The following is a 20,165-nucleotide window of genomic DNA, read 5'->3' as shown; positions in this document are numbered from 1 at the left end:
TTATGGCCGCCATTTTGGCTTTTGGAGAACTTCTATCAGCTTATTTTGTTATTTGGACCTCATTTTTGGAATCTACGACCCAAAAAACCTATACAGTGACACCTCATTCGACGATGTTTGCCTCAACAAAATATTTCACCCCGCAACGGCAGCCCTTTTGGCCGCCATTTTGATTTTTTTGGGCTTCAATGGATCCGTGGTAAGTTTTTGACATCATAGGTGAAATCTCCGACCCAAAGAACCCTACCAAGGACACCCTACTTGGCACTTTTACATACGTATCGCAGTTTTGACCCTATCTTGGAGATTTTGGCGGCCATCTTGGATTTGGGGCATCCCTTTGGGTCGGAGAGTATTTTGGACCTCAAATTCGGATTCTACGACCAAAATTACATAAGAATTGACCCCAATCATGACATCAAAATCAAATTCCATAATTTTCACCCCCCGAGCCCCCATTTTGGCCGCCATCTTGATTTTGGGGGGTTGGACGCAAAATTGAGCTTGACAACATCGAAATTCTTTTTTTACGCATCGAAATGAAGAGATTAAGATATTTTCCACACTTGCTTCACTTACCGTTCCACGGGAGTACATAAGAACCTGAACTACATTATACAAATTAAAAGTAGAAGAGAAGTACATCCATTGTTAAAAAAGACACTAAGATTAATAGATGATTAATTTAAGGTGAGAAAAAATCACTAACGAACTCAAATTTTGACGATAACCGGCTTACCTTTGAAGGGTCGATACTCAGCACATTATTTGTCACATCAACCACGTTGTATTTGTATGGCAAAGTTCCAAAAATTGAGGATGCCATGAAGACCAGCTGAAATGACCCGTAGAACCCATTGCTCATCTTTTGCGTGTGCAGTCAAGTCACGCTACCATTAACTTTTAAAAATTGAGTCGTATAAAGATGCTAAAAGTCTTGTCATTTTGAAAACTTGATTTACATTTATGATATTGTACGATTATCTTTTCTGACATTTGTTTAATTTTTTCCTTCTGGCACGTATCCTAGCAGTAAAAGTATCGAACTTGAGTGTACATAATGATTTTCTTAGAAAGATAGTTTCTTAAAAAAAATAATAATAATAAAAAAAAATAAATAAATAAATAAAAAATAAAAAAAACTGTAGCTTCCCAGCGAGAGGCCGATAGTAATAGAACTACCTATCATTTTTTACTACGAATTCAGGCGCAAGCTGGGGGCTAATGAAATATTTTTCTCTCTTGACGCGCGGACACACATATTGATTGGCGAACACGTGTAATACGAAATGAAAACGTGGGAAAAGTATCGACAAAACGGACTCTCATTTAGGAAATGATTTTAATGGTCTAATTCAATCAAAATTAAGAGGATCATGTTTTCGTTACCCCCGTTCCTTCTCCTCATATCTTTTTATATCGCTACCAGTGCTACGTCACACAAAAATCATGTCAATCAATTTGCAACAAACAGTGGCATTGAGACAGGGCATGCTATAACTATTGCTCCGATCTCAAGCGATACAACCGAGAATCGCTATAGTGACGTCATGATTGATAGCGTTTATAACAACACTGGTATTTCTTATCGAGGATCTCTGAAATTCAACAAACCCATATGACGTTCACGCGTAACTGTAAGTGATCGCTCAAATACCCTCGGCTTGTTCATCAGGTATGCACATTTGAATATTGGAGGAAATCAAAGTCATACGGGCTTGATTGTACAGCAACGTTGCAGTCTTACGTGAGTATATATTCATTTACTCAAGGATTGTGATTTGCCCAGAAAAAAAATGGACCTCATTAATTCATTTTACCGATAAGTCTCCACAAGTAATTTTCGAGAACCGATTTTTGAAGTTTCGATGGATGGATTTAACTTCGTTTTCAAGATATTTCACCGCGAAAAAAGACCCTATATTCGTGATGAGTCCTAAATTTGTTAGTGCCGATTGATCGCGGAAATTTGGTGGAAGCTGTCAGCCAATCAGAATCAGAGGTGACCTATTATTTTTGCTACTGAGAGTGCGCGCGCAAACGCACACTTAATATAATGATGATGGCACTTATTGTTAGAGCACTTTGTGCTCAAAGAGGTGTCTCTTGATTTCCTGATACACGATTGATGGACTCATTGTGAATTTCAGATGAAAACGGCCAAGCGAGAAGATGGAGTCCTTGGATCAAACGAAACATCTACGAAAATCAAGGACGAGTGTCAGAACGTGGACCGTAAATCGAGTAAAAAAATGCTGTTCAAGCTGGAGAATCTGTTCTTAAACGTGACGTATAAAAATCAAACAATTCGCACTACCCACGTTTTTCGGCACATACTTCTGTTCTCAAAGCTTTGCGGCACATTGCCAATCGCCGCGAGAGATCACGAGACCGAGGTCAACCCTATTTCAATGCTTAAAATTTTGTGTGACGTGAGTCCGTATCATATCGCTGGCTGAAGTCGAATAACGGGTACCTCCGATTGAGTTTTGATATCAAAACTCCGTCAAGTTTTAGCTCCTTAAAAGAGAAGCAATTGACGGTATTTCTTGAATTTTTGTGAATTTTTTTGTGCAAAAACACTTACAGAAAATTTCAAAGAATTATTCGGGTGGTTTTCCCTCAAAAAATGAAACATAATCGAAAAACGCAACATTGGAATTGGACGTACCTACCTCCTAATTCCGACTTTGGCCACCGATATACCTGATACGACAAAATCATCTTTCGGCTAAATTGTAGCATCAGATCTAACATAAAATCTTCTAGCGATTTAAGAGTAGGTATAATATATTTTTTTTTGTCCCTGAATTTCGTTTTTCTTTCGTTCGTGAGAAAATAGAATTCCTCGATTTTTTATCGGCCTGTCAAATTGCTTCAAGTTACTAGTAAGACAGTAATTTGTATTGTCATCTTCCGGGTGCCTTAATGCTTACCCATCAGTCCTTGATTCTTCACGTTTGTACGGCTTATTTTGTGAGTTACAAACTTTCAAATTTTTGTCAGATTTTATTTCAAAAGAAATCCACTGCTCATGATGTTGGAATTAAAAAGAAACTTCGCACGTTTCAGGGACTTTGGAAAAGTAAGATCCCCTAATTTTCACCGTACATGCTTTTAATTTCGCCAATCCACACTAAGGTTATCGAATTTGTTCCAACAATTTAAATTCTAATTTCCTTTTATGTTGATTTTTTGTTTCATGTATACAATTATCGACATGTATTTGTGCAGTTGACCAAACGTAGATTGCCGGAACTGTCGATTATTTTCATATTCGGAGTTACAACGTGGTTCTTTCTTCTATTATACAACACTTACATGCTAGTTTCAGCGGGAATTTATTTACTTCAACTCACTCCGCAGCAAGCTTTCACAAGAGTAAGTATTTTAACGGAATATATTAGTCAAATATACCCACTTTACGCGCACACGCTTGCACTTTTAAGAACGCACAACACGTCTCCTCTCCCCCCTTTTTTGTGTGTTAACGGAGTACCGAAGGATCTCAGGATGCCTTTGTAGTGTAAGCAATGTTTTGGGGGTGCTTCCTCATTTCGGATCCTCGCAGTAGCAGCGCAGCGCCCCGCCGCGCCGCGCCGCGGGTGAAGCGCTAAGTGCCTAGAGACTCAAAACGCCTTCACTAGCGTGCGTATGCAACACGGACATCCATGGAGCTCGAATAGTTGCATCCAGGCGTTATAATAAAACTTTTTTAGTATCCGTCGCATACGACACAAACTAAAGCTTTCGTTGTTTCTCTAACACCTTAACGTAATTCCAACGTTGCCTATTGTGCCGATGAAATAAATCAGTAATCAGTCACTGATTTTCATCGCACATCGTCAATTTTTCGAGAAACGCAGCCTTTGTAATATTTTGATTCTTAATCTGCGTCTTGGAGAATTCTCAGAGGCTTTTGAGAAATCAGAGAAGCTCTAAAGAAGATTTTTGAGTCTTTCTTCGCCGTTCGATCCATGCTTCTCATCCGAGGGATATGACTACCCGTGCCGCAAACCTGATCTGGTACTTTCACCGTCGATGTAGAGTTTCCCTCATATCTTTTTAATGAAACTAATTTTGACGTTTAAGTACGAAATGATCAAAGAACAATCCTGATGTATCACAAGGCATTGGGAACAAAAACGATGGCCATTCGTTTTTCGTAAAAATGAATTGCGACAGGAAATATGTGTAACATCACAACCTTGTCACAAACTTAAATACAGTATATAATCTCAGATACAATTTCAGATTAAATACTAAAATGAAGTTTTAGTATTTTTCTTGTTTTTCACCTCCATTGGCGTCAATGGGTAATTTAAAGTCAACACTTTGATGACAAAATTATTTTCCTTTATACAGGTGTACTCGGACAAAATTCCTCATGATCAAATCATAATTCACGCCTTTTGCAATTTTGTTTGCATCGTCCACCTCCTTCTCCAAGTTCTGAAAACCAAGAATACACGACCGATCATCGTCGGCATAATCGAAAGTGGTAAGCATTAATTATGAAAATTTTGACGTCGAATGAATATGGTGGAGTTGGGAAAAATGTGCTGTGAAGTAGAAATCTTTGACATATATACTTTGACCATACGGATTGTTTTGCCAGACTTCATCACAAATATCTGCTAGCCTGAAATGGACTGCATTTTGCAATTCGGAGCTATAAATTCTGGCTCATCTGAAAAAACACTTATGTGCATAGGGAAACTAATGGCACATACGTTGCTTTAAAACTTGGCCGGAATTTTTAGGTCTAAATTGCAAAATGCAGTCCAAATAGGCTATGACCTTTTTTTCTTTCAGAAGAATCATAGATCGTTTTCGATAGTGGTTCGATGTGTCGTTCGGTTCAAATCAATAGAACATAAACTCAAACAAAACTTTCAGGATTTCAGTCGGAAAAGCTATGAAAATGAGAGAATTCATAACCATCTCACCTTGCGATGCCATTTAGTACTCATAAGAATAAAAAATCTATCAGAAAATCCCCGTTTCCTCAGATTACTCGATTGACTTTCGAGGGTATGTTTACATGTTAAACTAATCGATATCGATACAATCTCACCTATTTGATGTATCGAAAACGATCTATTCCTAGGAGCGGTAGCGACTCCGTCAAGCCTATAGAGATCTCCAACCGAGGATGGGAGCCGCTACTGTATCTTACACGAACCCGTTCAACTTTTGCGTTATTTTGAGATATCTCTGCGAAAACTTAACGAAACTCGAAACCCTTTGCACTCCGGCCGGTATAATTTTTTCCTCGCATACTGGCGAAATACATAGAGAAATAAAAGGAGGTGTTTGCATTTCGGGCATCTTGGAATTTTTTTGATGATTTGATGACGTAGGTCGGTGCAGCGACGTTTATCCTGTCGATTTTCTTGGAAATGGTGTAATTTAAGGAAAAAAGTCATTCTATAAAAAGTGCTTGAAATTATATAATGAGTTGATTTAAGTAAAAAAATCGGACACTATGGTCCGTTTTTCATATTTCGAATTCCGGATTTCGCTGTCCAGGTTGTACCGACCTACGTCACAGGGTAAACAAACCTCAAGATGCAAACACCTCCTTTTTTCTCTCTATGGGCGAAATTTAATTAATATAAATTATACACCAAACGGCAGCGATTTTTTTGGTTTTTGTATGTTGATTCTCTGGATCTTCGAATCTAACCTTTTGCTCAGCACGCGCTCGGCAGTCGACAACATCGATAGAACTCGCTGCCATTTGCAATTAGGAATTACAATTTTTGACTAAGTTTGAAAACAACGTATGTACCATTAATTTCCCTATAGACATATGTGTTTTTACAGATGAGTCAGATTGTAGTTCCTAATTACAAATGTTGTCCAATTTTCATTGATCAGCCTTTTACTGCTCATTTGCCTCTCTTATGTATGTATGTATGAGCCGCTTTTACGGCGCGCTAGGGCGCTCTGCGACGCCTATTCTCCACAGGAATCTGTCATGGTAGAGATCCTCCGGAAGCTGGCATCTCTCCATCTCCTCATGGATGCCCTCTACCCACCGTTTGGCTGGACGTCCTCTCCGTCGCCTACCTGGGGGGACCCACTCCAACACCTTCTTCGGCAACCTGGTATCAGCCATTCTCTGCACATGCCCATACCATACCAATTGCTTGGTCATGATATCGTGCACAATCGTCCCCTCAACGCCCATTATCTCTCGGACACGTTCATTCCTGACACGTTCTCTCCTCGAGATTCCAGCCGATCTTCGCCAGAAATCCATCTCGGTCGCCTTGAGCATTTCTTGGGTCCGCTTCTTCAACTGCCACACTTCACTGCCATAGGTGATAATAGGCTTGACAACCGAGTTATAAATCCTCTTCTTGTTGTCTTTGGAAATCCTTTGGTCCCAAAGGATCCCATTTAGCATGGCGATGGCTTTCCTTCCTAGAAGATTACGATCCCGAATGGCCTGATCCAGCTTCCCATCCGAAGTCAGCTTCACCCCCAGGTACTTGTATTGTTCGCAACTTTCTATATGTTGACCATCCTCCAGGACTATGCTTTGCTGAGCACCTCCGGCTGACATCTTTTTTGTCTTACGGACACTAACCTCGAGGCCCCATTTGCGGTACTCCTCCACCAACTTCCGGGTCATATACTCCGCGTCATCGTGATCTTTGCCTCTCTTAACTTTTTCAAATCAGATCATAAACTTATAGTTTCAACTATGGAAGTGACTGTAGGGAATATTGGTGAAAATCGTCAAATTTGCTCCAATTCAGATAATTTTACGTCACCTTGCGTGGATTTCCATGCTGCATCGTTTGATGCAGTTAAAAGTCCATATTTTCTCTAAAATTAAAGAAAAATAGTACTCCTACTAATACGGGTTGCTCAACGGGAGGAGAATTATGTCACGGGCCTGCAGGAAGGGTTCATCTCTTAACGGGCAAGTGATCAGAGGTCCAAGCAACAAACGGCTCCTCAAGTCTCTTCGTTGAAATGCCTCGTCCAAGTCATCAGCGGTGTTACCGTCGACTGCAAAAATGACCGTCGGGCCAGGGATCGTCGTTCGTGAGACAGAGTATAGGCGGTTGAAACATGTTCGTAGGACAAGATTGGCTCAGTCACTCTACTCTGGAGTCTAATATAGTGCCTATTGAGGGGCGACATACGGTTACATTGTATCTAGAGGAGAGGGAGGAGGCAGCAGCTTTCAAAAGGGCAGAAACCCCACGGACCGTCAGCTACGTTCATGAAATCCTTAGAGCTCGACATTGAGTATTTTGTGGATTATTCGAAATATATTCTTCAATTCGACGTTTATGTATACTATCAGAAATGGCCTTATCCCATCAATGCTTGCTGGTTAAGTATACACACTGACTTTATTCTTGCGTAAAGAAAAAAACATCTTGAAATTCTTCACCATAGAATGACTCTCATTATAATTATTTCTCTTTTTTTCTAACCGCCCAATTTTCACGAATAAGAGTTACAATTTCCCGCCAATTTCAACAGTACATTTTGGAACAGTTTATCAGCCCCGGTTCTGCTTTGCACGACACTGGCACTTGCTCCAATTGTCATCAACAGGCTCTCTCTGACCAATACCCCGACGCCGCTATGGAGGAAAATTCAGGTAATGTATATCCAAAGTAGTATTTTCCAGAGCAATAGTTACGACAAAATTGTGCAAAGATATGCACATTACGAAATTTCAATTTAATCAAAATCAAAAAATAGTTTGCGAAATTAATATTATTGCGAAGATATTTTCCACATCCTTAATTTATAAAATACTCTTACCCAGGCCCGCCACAAGGGGGGGGGGGGATACTGCCCCGGAGGGGGCCCGTGTTTCCCGCGAAAAACCACTACGCATTCACATGCAACCCTTGTTTCGTAAGAAAAATTGAAAAATTTACCCTAAAAATTTCGCAAAAGGTGAATAGATTTTCAGAAACACGCTGGGGCACTATAGAATTCTTCTTAAATTTTCAAAAAAGTATACTTCTTGGAAAATTTCTATCTATTTTCAAGATTTTCAGTACAGAGGGATATTTTCAGTAACTGCGTTTCATTTTCTTCCGTCGTCAGATGCTAAGAGTCTCCAGTCTGGGCATCCTCGACTTCAATGGCTCATGACTCAACTACCTTGCCATAGACAAACGAAGGGGGAGTCCAGGGGGACTTGCCCCTCTTAGAACTGAAAATAGTATCATATGCCCCCCCCCCCTCAAAGAAAAATAAAAATTTTCCAGCTGTTTTGAATGCAACAATTCGCAAGTATTTTATGCTGAAAGTATAAGAAAAAAAAATATTATTCCACAGAAATTGATGGAAAAATTATTTTTGGAAGCTTCAAAATGCGTTCGATTAGTCGTATAACTTCTAAAATTTCTCGGGTGATACCGCTCGGACCCCCCCGCCGTGCTTGGGGCCCGGACCTTAAAACTGGTACCAGGGCCCGAGATGGGATGTGGCCAGGCTGCATGAAGGCTATTTCCATTGTAATCTTCCGTCACATTCATACGGCGCAATGATACAACTATTTGAACTCTCCGGAATGCGTCAGGTATCACGCCGCGTTTGAAGGCGTTTTCAAAACGCCTTAGTTCCGATACCCGGATTATCGTTTTGCATAGTTCATTTTCTATTTTTATATTCCGTGTCACTCGATTATTTTTAATCCTCGTAGAAAAACCACCCATTTGCTAAATACAATTCTAGATGAAGTGCACATTTATGACTGCAAAAATGTTAACGGAAATCGAAAAGGCCAGCGTGCTTGAAGGCTATTTCAATTGTAATCTTCCGTCGCATTTCTAAGGCGCAATGATACAACTATTTGAACTCTCCGGAATGTGTGAGGTATCACGCCGCGTTTGAAGGCGTTTTCAAATCAGCCAAGTTCCGTTATCTGATAATCGTTTTGCATAGTTCATATTATTTTGTTTCCATTTCTAACCACTTGCTTAAGTATAATCCTCGTAGAAAAACCACCCATTTGCTAAATACAATTCTAGCTGGAGCGCACTTCAGCTATGCATTCACCACTGCAAAAATGTCACAGGAAATCGACACGCCCCCAGCGTGCATGGAGGCTTTCTCCATTTCAATCTTCCGTCACATACTTACGGCGCAATGATACAACTATTTGAACTCTCCGGAATGCGTCAGGTATCACACCGCATTTGAAGGCGTTCTCAAAACAGACAAGTTCCGTTATCGGAATAATCGTTTTGCATACTTCATATTATTTTGTTTTCATTTGTAACCACTTGTTTAGTTATAATCCTCCTATAAAAACCACCCATTTGCTAAATTTAATTATTTTATATTATTTTATCAATTTATAAGAAATGAACCAAAAAATTATGAAAGAACAATTATAAATGTGGTTTAAAAATTTTTACTTCCGCCGCTGCACCGCGCTGATCGCACTGTGTTTGGCGCAATGCGTGAAGTATTCCTGCAGTCTTGTAGGCGCTAATATGTGTTACATGCCGACTGCCGCGCCGCGCCGAGGGCTTGTCCTTTTCATCTCAAGTCTTCGTCATCATTCCTCTCTGCGCTGAGCTCCAGGCCAAATTGCGTGTTTAGTTCCTCTCTTGACTCGACTAAATAAAGATGCTGTCTCTTGTATCACCGAAAAACGACAAAATTAGAAATTACTATACTCTCAGGAAATAGAGATTTTATCCACTTTTCTCATTGAGAATTTTTTTCTCTGAATCCAATTTTTTTTTATACCTACATTTAAAAAATTGCAAAATTTGCCGCCCCCTAAATTTGCCACATGGGCCGCGGCCCATGGCGGCCACCCCCTTTTCCGGCCCTGTACATACATGCTCGGGCGCAGCAGCATACTTGCTGCATCTCATACCAGCACTGATGGAAACATTCTACCCACCTAATTAAGCACGGCTCAAATTTTAGGATAAAATGGTCACGTGGAAATGTGATGTTTCAGGAGTTCATGGTTTTCATACCACTGTCCGTGGACTTGCAGTTCTATGCGTTAGCGACTTCACTGCACCAGTTATTTGTATCACTCAACTCAAGGCTGGACAGCCTCAGAAAAAGGATCCACGTGGACAGCAGTAAAATTGGTAGGTATCTCCAAAAATGGCAACGGGGAATGGACAGAAGGTCCCTCTCTTACCATTCGCACAAACCCCTTTATTTATAGCGCGTTTTAATTTTCTGGTATCGAAATTTTAAAAATTTCCATATAGGTGCCAAAATATCGTAGGTACTCAAGTAACTCAAAATTCCGAGCTCGAGATGGTCCTCCAGGGAAAATGGCAACATGTACATGGTGCGTCCTCTCCCGACCAAATACAAACATTTTGGAACAGAAATCGCATAAAAAATGTAAATCCAAAGAGGAGCTAAGAGGGTTTAAAGTGCACGGCTCAAAAAAAGCAGTGTGGAGAGGATAATATTGAAAATATTAATCTACTATTCAAAGGATAAACAATTGCCAGGTCATAATGCAACTGTACACCCTTAAGGTGCACGAAGATGAACTAAGCAAGGGGCTAATTAATTGAAATTAATAGACGAAGCAGTAGACAAAGAAGATAAAGGGAAAATGAAGGAATTCTATTGGTGGAAGCGAGTGGTTTCAATGGACAAAGGAAGTAAGTAATAGACCCAGGGACGGATTTATGTTTTTGGCGCCCTGTGCAGAAATTATCGAGGCGCCTCCCTCGCACGTTCCCCCCCCCCCCCCCGCGCATTTCCCATCCCCACGGTCTTCTTTGGTTACTACGTGCTAACTCTAACTAAATACGAATTTTTCGAGTGAGTGAATGATTCTGGGGCAGAAACCAAAACCAGGTACCTGTTCCTGTTACTGTTAACTACGAAACTAAGAGAAAGTTTGACCCTTAAAGTCCAGGGTCAGGTCATTTAAAAGATGGATCGCAATACAATCAATCAACAATCAGAGTTTCTGAACTTTCGACGCAATTCTCAATTTTTTGCAGAGTTTGGAAAAAAAACGCAAAATCTGGCGCCCTGTGCAGCTGCACCGATGCACCATAGGTAAATCCGGCCCTGAATAGACCCCATAGTTAGTCCATCGATTTCCCCCTTAGTCTAAAACCATCACTCGTTTCAACCCATGGGATCGCTTCATTTCCCTTTCGTCTCCTTTGTCTATTGCTTTGTCTACTGATTTCAGTAATCAACCGGGAGCTCCTAATTTATTCTCACTGAACCGGACACTAAAAAACGTTTCCCAAGGAAATCGCAGAATTAAAATTTTTCGACCCGCGCGACTTAAAAAATCACTTTACTACCCCCCCCCCCCCCCCTCGGCTGAGGTTCTTTTTATCCCTTGAACTATAACAAACAGAGTCATAGAGAGCTATTAATGACATGTTTAACATGTGTGACTAATGCTACACTACTAGAGGCAACTATCACCACTCCTAAGCCGCTCAAATTGCTGTCTCAGGTTATTGAAGGCGAAATATAGTGAGAATGATGAGTGCCAAACGCTCGAGTCTCAGTATTTTCGCCGTAATTCCCCTCTGATCCAAAAATTGTTCAATGTGTTGATCAAGTCAGAAAAAGCGTATTATCCTGCCTATCCTCGAGAATATTTTCCTTCTACCGATAACCATGATGAGGTAAATGGGACAGTTTTATTGCTCTTCAGAAAAATCGCATTTCCCGAGTTTTGCCGTCACCTTCCGGCCAAAGTATCACAAGCGCCATGCGACCTTTACAAATTCTGCCGCCATTTCATTTTTAACAGAGAAATCGCTCAACAAAGCTGTCCGAAAATTTCATTGAATTTTCTCTGTGCTGCCGATAAAATTCAGTGAAATTTTCAAACCGATTCAACCGACAATTCCTCTGTAAAAAAATAATAATCCGGCGGCGGAAATTTTGAAACGTCGCATGGCGCTTGTGATACTTTGGCCGGAAGATATGTATGTATAAAGCCGCTTTTATAGCGCTCTCTGGCGCTCTGCGACCCCTAGCCGCCAAAGTCCCCCATCCTCCCAAAGCCCTTCAGGGAGTTGGCAAATCCTTATTTCTTCTAAAACCCCGTGTCGCCAACCTTTCAATGGCCGGAAGGTGACGATATTATTTCTTCAGTTTGACCATCGTGTTGTACCATAGAGTACATAGAGTCGTAATGTAAGTGGGAGAGCTGGCGCCACTTTTAAGCATTTTCCATGTCCCGAATTCCGAGACTCCTGTGTGACGCCGGGTCACTTTTTCGATACATAATCGATTGTTTGCGATACACGGGTACCCGGCCATCCGATGACAACAACAAAAACAACAAAGGAGATAGGAATTACCACGTATTCCACACCGCCATTTTGGATCGAAAATGTATCGAAAAAGCGACCCGAACTCGGCGCACACCGGGCTCGGAATTCGTCGAGCAGAACATGGCGCCAGCTCTCCCATTTACATTACGACTCTATGTACTCTATGTGTTGTGCTTGCAGTGGCTATGAAGATCGGGCGACTGGCAGACAACCATTCTCTGGTTTGCGATTACGTGGAGAAAGTGAGCAAGATGTACGAGCTGCAGATGGCCCTGGACGTGCTGCAGATCGGGATCTTCATGGTCATCAACCTGCAGCAGATCTGCGACTCCTCCATCCGGGTCCTGGACCCGGCGTGGGTGAACGTCCTCCACGGCGCTGCCTGGTCTCTCCACCTCCTCTCCAGGATGTATATCGTCACGTCCGCCCCCGACGTTGCCGTCAACCACGTCAGTCCGCACGTCATTCACACATTAAACGTCCGTGATTTCTCTCTGTGCATGCGGAACCAATTTTGAAAACATGTCAAAAAATCATGTTGATCTGTCCTGCTTTGAAAAAATTAAATTTTTGGGGATTTTTAAACACCGCGTTCGAGATACCTACGTGGTTTCAGAGTTTCACCATCGATTTATCATGTATACAGGGTGTCCCAGGATTCAGTACGAATTCTGAAGAAGTCGATTCTTTGGGTAAAAAAAAAAACGTATTTATAGTATAACTTTTCTTCCAAAAACGCTTTCCCTGGGGGCTACGGCCCCTCAAAGTTGGAGAAAAAAATAGTCTTTTTACACTGTGACGATGTTTATCGACCAACATTAATGAAAATTGGTAACCGGGGGCATTTTTAGCGCCCTTCTTATTTTTGACCTCCTAAAAAGGAAAACTCATTTTGAAGGGAGTTTTAGGGGGGTATTGAACCTAAAAGTGGACAAAATTAATGTTTCTGGCGACAAAAATTGATTTTTGACGGCACCACTAGATTCATCATTGAAAAATAGAAAGATAATGTAGGTACACTGCGTTTCTTCGCTATGACTAATTGTTTGTTACTCATTTTTTGAACTCATTGTTGTTAGGGGATCGACAAATAGGGGATAATAGAAGATAATACAGGGATAATGACGGGCTCCCGCAGGGAAAGCGTTTTCGGAAAAAAAGTTATGCCACAAACACGTCTTTTTTTTACCCAAAAAATCGAGTCCTTCAATATTCGTGCGTAATCCTGGGGCACCCTGCATGATAGATGAGATGCATACCAGCGGCGTGGCATGAATTGCGATACATCGATTGTTATGCCATTTAAACCTATGGAAAATGATCGATAGACAGGGTGTTCGCAGCGAATACCTTAATATTCGATTCTTTACCATAGATTCAAATGGCATAACAATCGATGTATCGCAATTCACGCCACGCCACTGATGCATGCCCACGTCGCACATGCGTATCGTGGGGAGAAGAATCTGAGAGGAGGCTACCATATTATTCGTGATTTACGGCCTCGGATCGGTGCTACACTGCCGTGCTAAGGAAGAACGCCGTATGAACATTCAAGGGTTACCGAATTTCCTTCGATAAAATGTTTATATTTTTGAGGAAAGTTATGGATATTTTTCCTTCAAATTATTTGAATCTTTAGATGAGAATGCAAACAAAATTATCTGAAAATTGGGAGGAAAATACTCATAAGTTTACCAGGAAATTCGTGTTTCAACAAAGGAACTTTAGCAACGCCTGAGGATTTATTCGAAATTTTTCTTCAGCACGGCAGTGCAGGTCTCCGCTCTCAGATTTCTGTGTGATATCCGTGGAAGATTGTATTTGCCTTCGGAAAATACACTAAGTCCTCGGAAAAAACACTAAGTCTTCGGAAAAAACACTAAGTCTTCGGAAAATACACTAAAAACTTGCTCTTTATAAAAACTAAAGATCCGAGTAGAATGAGTATCCGAGTGATTCACCGCTGGGCTGCATGGCGCGTTTACTAGACGTTCTACAAAAACGGTTCCGGACAATCATTTCGAATATCAATGCCTTAAATTATTACCATTGACGTTTCCGCTAGTTACACTATTCGGCCAATTTTCAGGTGACAGCTCACCTGAATTGTTACGATGTTTTTAACGAGATTGTATCTACATTCACATGCAACACGTCGCTTAAGCAAAAATAGTTGCAACCGGCCAGTTAGGCGAAGCCAGGAAGAAAATAAAAGCACCTGCAATTTTGCGGGTATGCAACACAGATATCCTCAGAGCACGAATAGTTGTATCCAGTGTTATCATGGAGATGATGAAGGCGCCTTCAATTTTATCCACTTCAGAGGACGGAAAACGCTGCACCATTACACTATCCATGCCTATAACTACATGTAAATAAAGTTGCCACTTTTCAACTGGCCAGCACTATGGAGTCTTGTTCTCTTCCACCAATCTGAGGCTAATTTTAATGACTGAGTATCCCGATGATCTCCCGTGGAAAAAAAGCGCACGAGAGCGTAGTCTTAAAATCATTAACTAATCATTAGTTAAATCATTAATTAGACTAACCTGATTTTTAGACCTACTGAGTGAGTTGTACGTCTTATGCTGCTGACAGGATACAAAGGCCTCCTTAAATTTAATTGTTGCTGACCAGATTCTATTCAGGTCTAATTTTATGAGAATTTTTTTAGGTATTACTTCCACTTGAATTGTGCCGTTTAATTTGATGTAGGTATCTACATATCATCATAGCACGTCAAATACTTACTCATCGTAACTTCTGTATGCGACAACGTTGCCAAATAGCTACTTGTAGATGAGTAACAAATAAACAGGGGCGGACTGAGACGAGAAAAGTTACCGGGTAATGTACAGTCAAACCGGCCCAAAACCCTAAAGGGGGGTCCGGGGGCCCTCCCCCGGAAAACGTTGAAAAATTAGAATCCCAAAGAGGCATTTTGAAGCTATTTTTCAGCACAAACATACGCAATTAGAGTAACAAAATAGTTTTAAAGTTGGTTGCGAGTGGAGCAAAAAGCGGTCCCGTGGACCATAGTGGAGGCCCGTAGAGCCTCACCCTATTTTATGAGAAAGTGGCCAGTTCTTTACAATTTTATTCCATTTTTCCAATGCTTCTGGGCTATAGAAATAAAGAAAGAAAGAAAAATAAAACAACACAGTTCACCGACCGGCCCATCGGGATTTTTCCCGGTGTTCCGGCCCGCCAGTCCGCCCCTGCAAATAAATGTGCTAAATTATTATTCGCAAAAACTGAACAAAAACGTTCGGCATCGATAAATCGATTATAGGCCTATCGACGTTAAAACTCGAAATTCCGTAATCTCCTATGAGATCACTGCGTATTACACCTGATAGTAAAACGAATATTGATGATTGAAGTTACTACTTTCGAGGTAATTATAGATCGACACAGGGCCGGATTTGGGGGTGGCCACATGGGCCGCAGCCCATGGGGGCTTTTGCAATTTTTTTTACATGTAGGTATAAAAAGAAAATCGGATTCAGAAAAAAAATTACAAACGAGAAAAGGCGACAAAATCTCGCATTTCCTAAGAGTACAGTAATTTATAATTTTGTCGTCTTTCGGTGATACAAGAGACAGTGACTAATTAAAAGTGCTGTCACTTTTAATTACTCGAGTCAAGAGAGAAACTAAACACCCAATTTGGCATGGAGCGGTGCGGCGCAGAGAGCAATAATGACGAGGACTTAATATGAAAAGGAGAAGCCCTTAGCGCGGCGGTCGGCATGTGACACATATTAGCACCTACAAGACTGCATGAATACTTCACGCATTGCGTAAAACACAGTGCGGTCACGGTAAGCAGCGGCCGACGTGAAACGCATGGCGCCTACAAGACTACATGAATACTTCAAGTATTACGACAATAACAGTGCAGTCACCGTGAAACGCATGGCGCCTACTAGACTTCATGAATACTTCACGCATTGCGTCAAATTCAGTGCGGTCAGCGCGGCGGAAGTTAATATTATTAAAACACATTTTTGTTTGATCTTGCATAATTTTTACGTTCATTTATTACAAATGGAAGGCCTTGTTCACACAGAGATACATAGGTTTAAGGAACTTGACTTTCGCGCTAAGTTCCGTGAACTTTTGCTAGGAGTGTTGAGTTGTTGACAGGGCTTTCGCAAAAAATGTGTCCAATACGAGTAAACGAGTCTTATGCACCCCTCCCCTTCTGGTACATTCACTTGATGGTTTTTATTGATATGTTTCAAAACGAATGAGGAGGGGGTGGCAAAATACAGTCGGCCCATGGGCGGCAAGTAGGTAAAGTCGGCCCTGGATTAACATGTAAATTTCGTCTTTTCCCGTCATTTTCGAGCATTTTTGGTCGATTTCCGGATACCTGTGTAGGCCTTGCCTTACCGACCGATGAATGTATGAAAGTATGTTGTAATTAATATGTGTTCATGTTTGTATGTTTGTATATTCATACATCTAAGGGTTGAACTTGAAAAATAAATATCGACTTTTGAAGTCTTTCTTTCTGAGATACTTTGATCAACACATAAAAAATCGTTGTTTTCTGTCATTATTTACGACCAATATCTAATGATTGGTTTGTTTTAAGGAGAATTATACATATATTTGTTTCAGGGAACAAGAACTGGCGTTGTATTAGCTCTGTATGATGATTGCGGAGTTGGCAAAGTTGTGCAGGAGGAGGTAAGTTAGACTTTACACTGGAATTTATTTTTTATATTTTTAATATTGTCTACAACTAAAAATGATTAAAACCAATTAAATTTACTAAAGATTTTGTATTTGCAATCCTTAATTTTCTCTTGGGAGATTCTGGTTCCGTGAATGGGAGAGAGAATTCCTCTTTCCAATTAGAATAGAGAGCCGTTTTACACATATTCATCTCCAACTTTTCCGCTTCTTTTTTTCACTTTGGTTGGTAAATGAGAGAGGGCAATTCTCTTAGTGTATGCCGAAAATGAAATCTCATTATTCATCTCTAGATGTGACCACTGTTCAAATAAAATTAACAGATGTTCACCAAGATTTCGTTTTTTATAGTGCAGATGAACTTCTTCAGATTTAAAATTTTTGTGCCACTCGGCCATAAAAAACTGAGGATAAATATTTTTTAAAATTACGATAGGTATTTTAAACTTTTTTTGCGTAACATTTTCAGGGGAAAATAACAAAATATCTGAATCAATAGTTGAGGCTCACGTTTTATATCTACTTTTAGTCATGGGCAGATCTGTGGATTTTTTATTTTCGTGATGTGAAAAATTTTCAATGTTGTTACCCATGCAAGATTGGCATGTTTCTCATTCTAGGTAAATCTATTTTTGGATAAAACAGAAAATCGAAACATAAGTTTCACTATTTGTAGAGCATTTGACTTAAATATGGGACTTTTTGCAAAGGTAAGTAGTTCAAACTTGCATTATCTTTTTTGGAAGATCATTAACGAAATAATTGAATTGTTGAAGAACTGAATCATAAAAAAATTGAAATGAAAAGGAAAAAAAAAGAAAGAAAAAAAAATGTAGAAAAATTGAAGTGAGGATTTAGGGGGAAATAACATATACATAATGTATGTTTTCATAACCTGCACTTTTCATCGTAGAGATTTAGCCAGACATGAAAGCATACACAGCTTAAATCCGTACAGTAACCTGCACATAAGAAAATTTATCACCCTAAGAAAATAAATGACTGCTAGGAAAAAAGTTCTGCCGGCCTCTAGACATAGAAAATTCAGAATAATGCCACCTTCTTCCGTCCACAGCAAAACCACTTGAACTCCCTTCGAGATTTTGCATTTTTCTTTCACACACAAGGCTCTCTTACTAGAGAGACAGATCACCATTATGTTTCATTCTATCAGTTTGAGTTCTTAGTAGCTTGCCCGCAATTACTCTAGAATTATGGAGGCTGAATGCTTGTTTATTTTTCTGTAATGTAATTAGGCAAAAAAAAAATCAACATAAGTACCTAGAATGGAGACTTGGATTGACACGTAGAAATACCTAAACATTTATAAAGCTTTTGGTTACTTCCTGTCCACTTTGTCATGGCGGCATCTTGTCAAATTGGAAAGTCTTTTCTGCAGGCTAATTATTGCAATCAAAAGACAAAATGGGGGACAAAGAGAAAAATGAGTGATCAAAAGGGAAGCAGGTGGTTGCAATAGGCAAAGGAGGTAAGGGTAAGACTGACTAACAGCAACTTACAAGAGACTCTATAGTTAGTCCATCATTTTCCCCCTAGTCTATAACAACCACTCATTTCAACTAATAGGATCACTCCATTTTCCTTTTTTCTTCTTTGTCTAGCACCTTGTCATCTGTCAATTAAAGGGTCAGTCCGTTGGGCGCTTTTTTTATTTCAGTTGCTAATGGATAAAAATACAGAGGCTGCTTAAAAGCAGACGGTAATTAGACCTCTAAAATCACTCGAGAACTTCCGTTAATAGTTAACAGGAGGCAGCAAATAACATTAATGCTATCTTTGGATGTTTGATGTCTGTTGGTAGATCATCCTTTCGTGCATTGGATTCACAGTTGTCCTTTTACAATTCAAGTTGGCTGTTGAAGTTAATACGGAGTTAGATTAATTTTGTCATCGTTTGAATTTTTGAAAATTATTTTCAGAAAATGTGAAGCAGTATATTGTTATTTGGTTGCCTTATTCTCAGAACTAAGTATGTACTAGAGTGTACTTTTTTGCTTATGTTAAAATGAGTGATTTTGATGACACTGAAAATACATATTTACATCCTGATAGAAACTGGGTCTTTTTTCCTTTCATTATCACTCTATCCGTAGAACTTACTGAATATATGAACTGAATTTTACACAGGAACTAATATTACGCTGCCAAGCTAAGCAGAACCACAAGACTCCACTCTAGATTTTGAGTTATTTTTAGACAGAACGCTCAGTAAAAGGAAAGTCTGTGTACATAGATGCATATTTTATTCTTTTAGGATACATGAATACTGCATTCTTTCTAGCGTGTATGAAGTACAACAATAATGTGCCGACAAATTATGCGAGTAAGAAAAATGGTTTGTTCTAAGGTAACATGTCTACGAAAAAATCCAAAATCGTGGATGGAGAAACGCGGTTCTTGCTTAGCACAGCGGCATAGATTTGGACAACTTCTTTCATGGTAAAGAAAAAATCTGAAAATTTGAATAATTTCTACTTGCATACTTCCACATCAAAAAACAGTTCATGAAATGAGAAAATTATTCATGCAGTAAAATTTACTGCTCTCTTTAAAGTTAATTTATGACACAGATAGAAGTTGCAAAATATTAATAACATCGCAATACTACATATAAGTTCCTTTCCGCAAAAGGCAATCTAAATGAAAAGAAAAATAGAATTTCTCTTCTTCACAAAGAGACTATAATCATTTCCTTTGACATAATAAGTAAACTTTGACCGAAGGATTGTGAAATTATCACTCGAGCTTTGTTCTGCTTTCCCTGTCACCGTGCACTAAATGTGCCTGAAAATAGGGTTTGAGTGCCTAAAAACTGGGAGGGGGGGGGGGGGCATTGTGGTGCCTAGAAAAGCTGTGCATCTCATCAATTTTTCAAACTCGCAATGGTGATACGGCAGTAGTTCTCCCAATACATTCAGAACGAGAATATTTGAGAAAGGGATAGTAAACACAGAGTGAAACAACATGGTGTATGTAAAAGGTGAATTAGGCTTCGGATGATCGGAAATAGCTCCTAAAAATTGGGCTTCCTGGACAAGGTGAGTCCTAAAAAATTTTAGAGAGAAGGCAGAGCACAGTATTTGAGTGCTCAGAGTTTGTTCAAGAGCTCTAATGTGGAAAAAATGGTCAGGATTGATGTAGTTGAAT

The 20,165-nt window shown here is 39.9% G+C and overlaps 1 protein-coding gene across 1 annotated transcript; it reads left to right on the top strand.

Moving 5' to 3' along the window:
• Nucleotides 1-617: 617 nt before the first annotated feature.
• LOC109043532 (uncharacterized) lies at nucleotides 618-20,164 on the top strand. The gene is made up of 9 exons (XM_072296976.1): nucleotides 618-2,285; nucleotides 3,235-3,381; nucleotides 4,366-4,501; nucleotides 7,482-7,630; nucleotides 9,965-10,103; nucleotides 12,471-12,739; nucleotides 16,923-16,991; nucleotides 17,618-17,707; nucleotides 18,820-20,164. Exons 1-9 carry the CDS (start codon nucleotides 2,151-2,153, stop codon nucleotides 18,898-18,900), a joined length of 1,215 nt encoding a protein of 404 aa, XP_072153077.1. The 5' UTR covers nucleotides 618-2,150; the 3' UTR covers nucleotides 18,901-20,164.
• The last annotated feature ends 1 nt before the right edge of the window (nucleotide 20,165 follows it).

This window comes from Bemisia tabaci, chromosome 2, assembly GCF_918797505.1.
Source record: "Bemisia tabaci chromosome 2, PGI_BMITA_v3".
Classification (NCBI taxonomy): domain Eukaryota; kingdom Metazoa; phylum Arthropoda; class Insecta; order Hemiptera; family Aleyrodidae; genus Bemisia; species Bemisia tabaci.
This window is presented reverse-complemented; position numbering and strand designations above follow the sequence as displayed.

Coding starts and splice junctions, on each gene's coding strand:
- LOC109043532 (XM_072296976.1), top strand. CDS start 2,151: ATGAAAACGGCCAAGCGAGAAGATGGAGTCCTTGGATCAAACGAAACA. Junction 10,104..12,470: donor CGTGGACAGCAGTAAAATTG/GTAGGTATCTCC, acceptor TTGTGCTTGCAG/TGGCTATGAAGATCGGGCGA. Junction 17,708..18,819: donor ATATGGGACTTTTTGCAAAG/GTAAGTAGTTCA, acceptor GTCTGTTGGTAG/ATCATCCTTTCGTGCATTGG.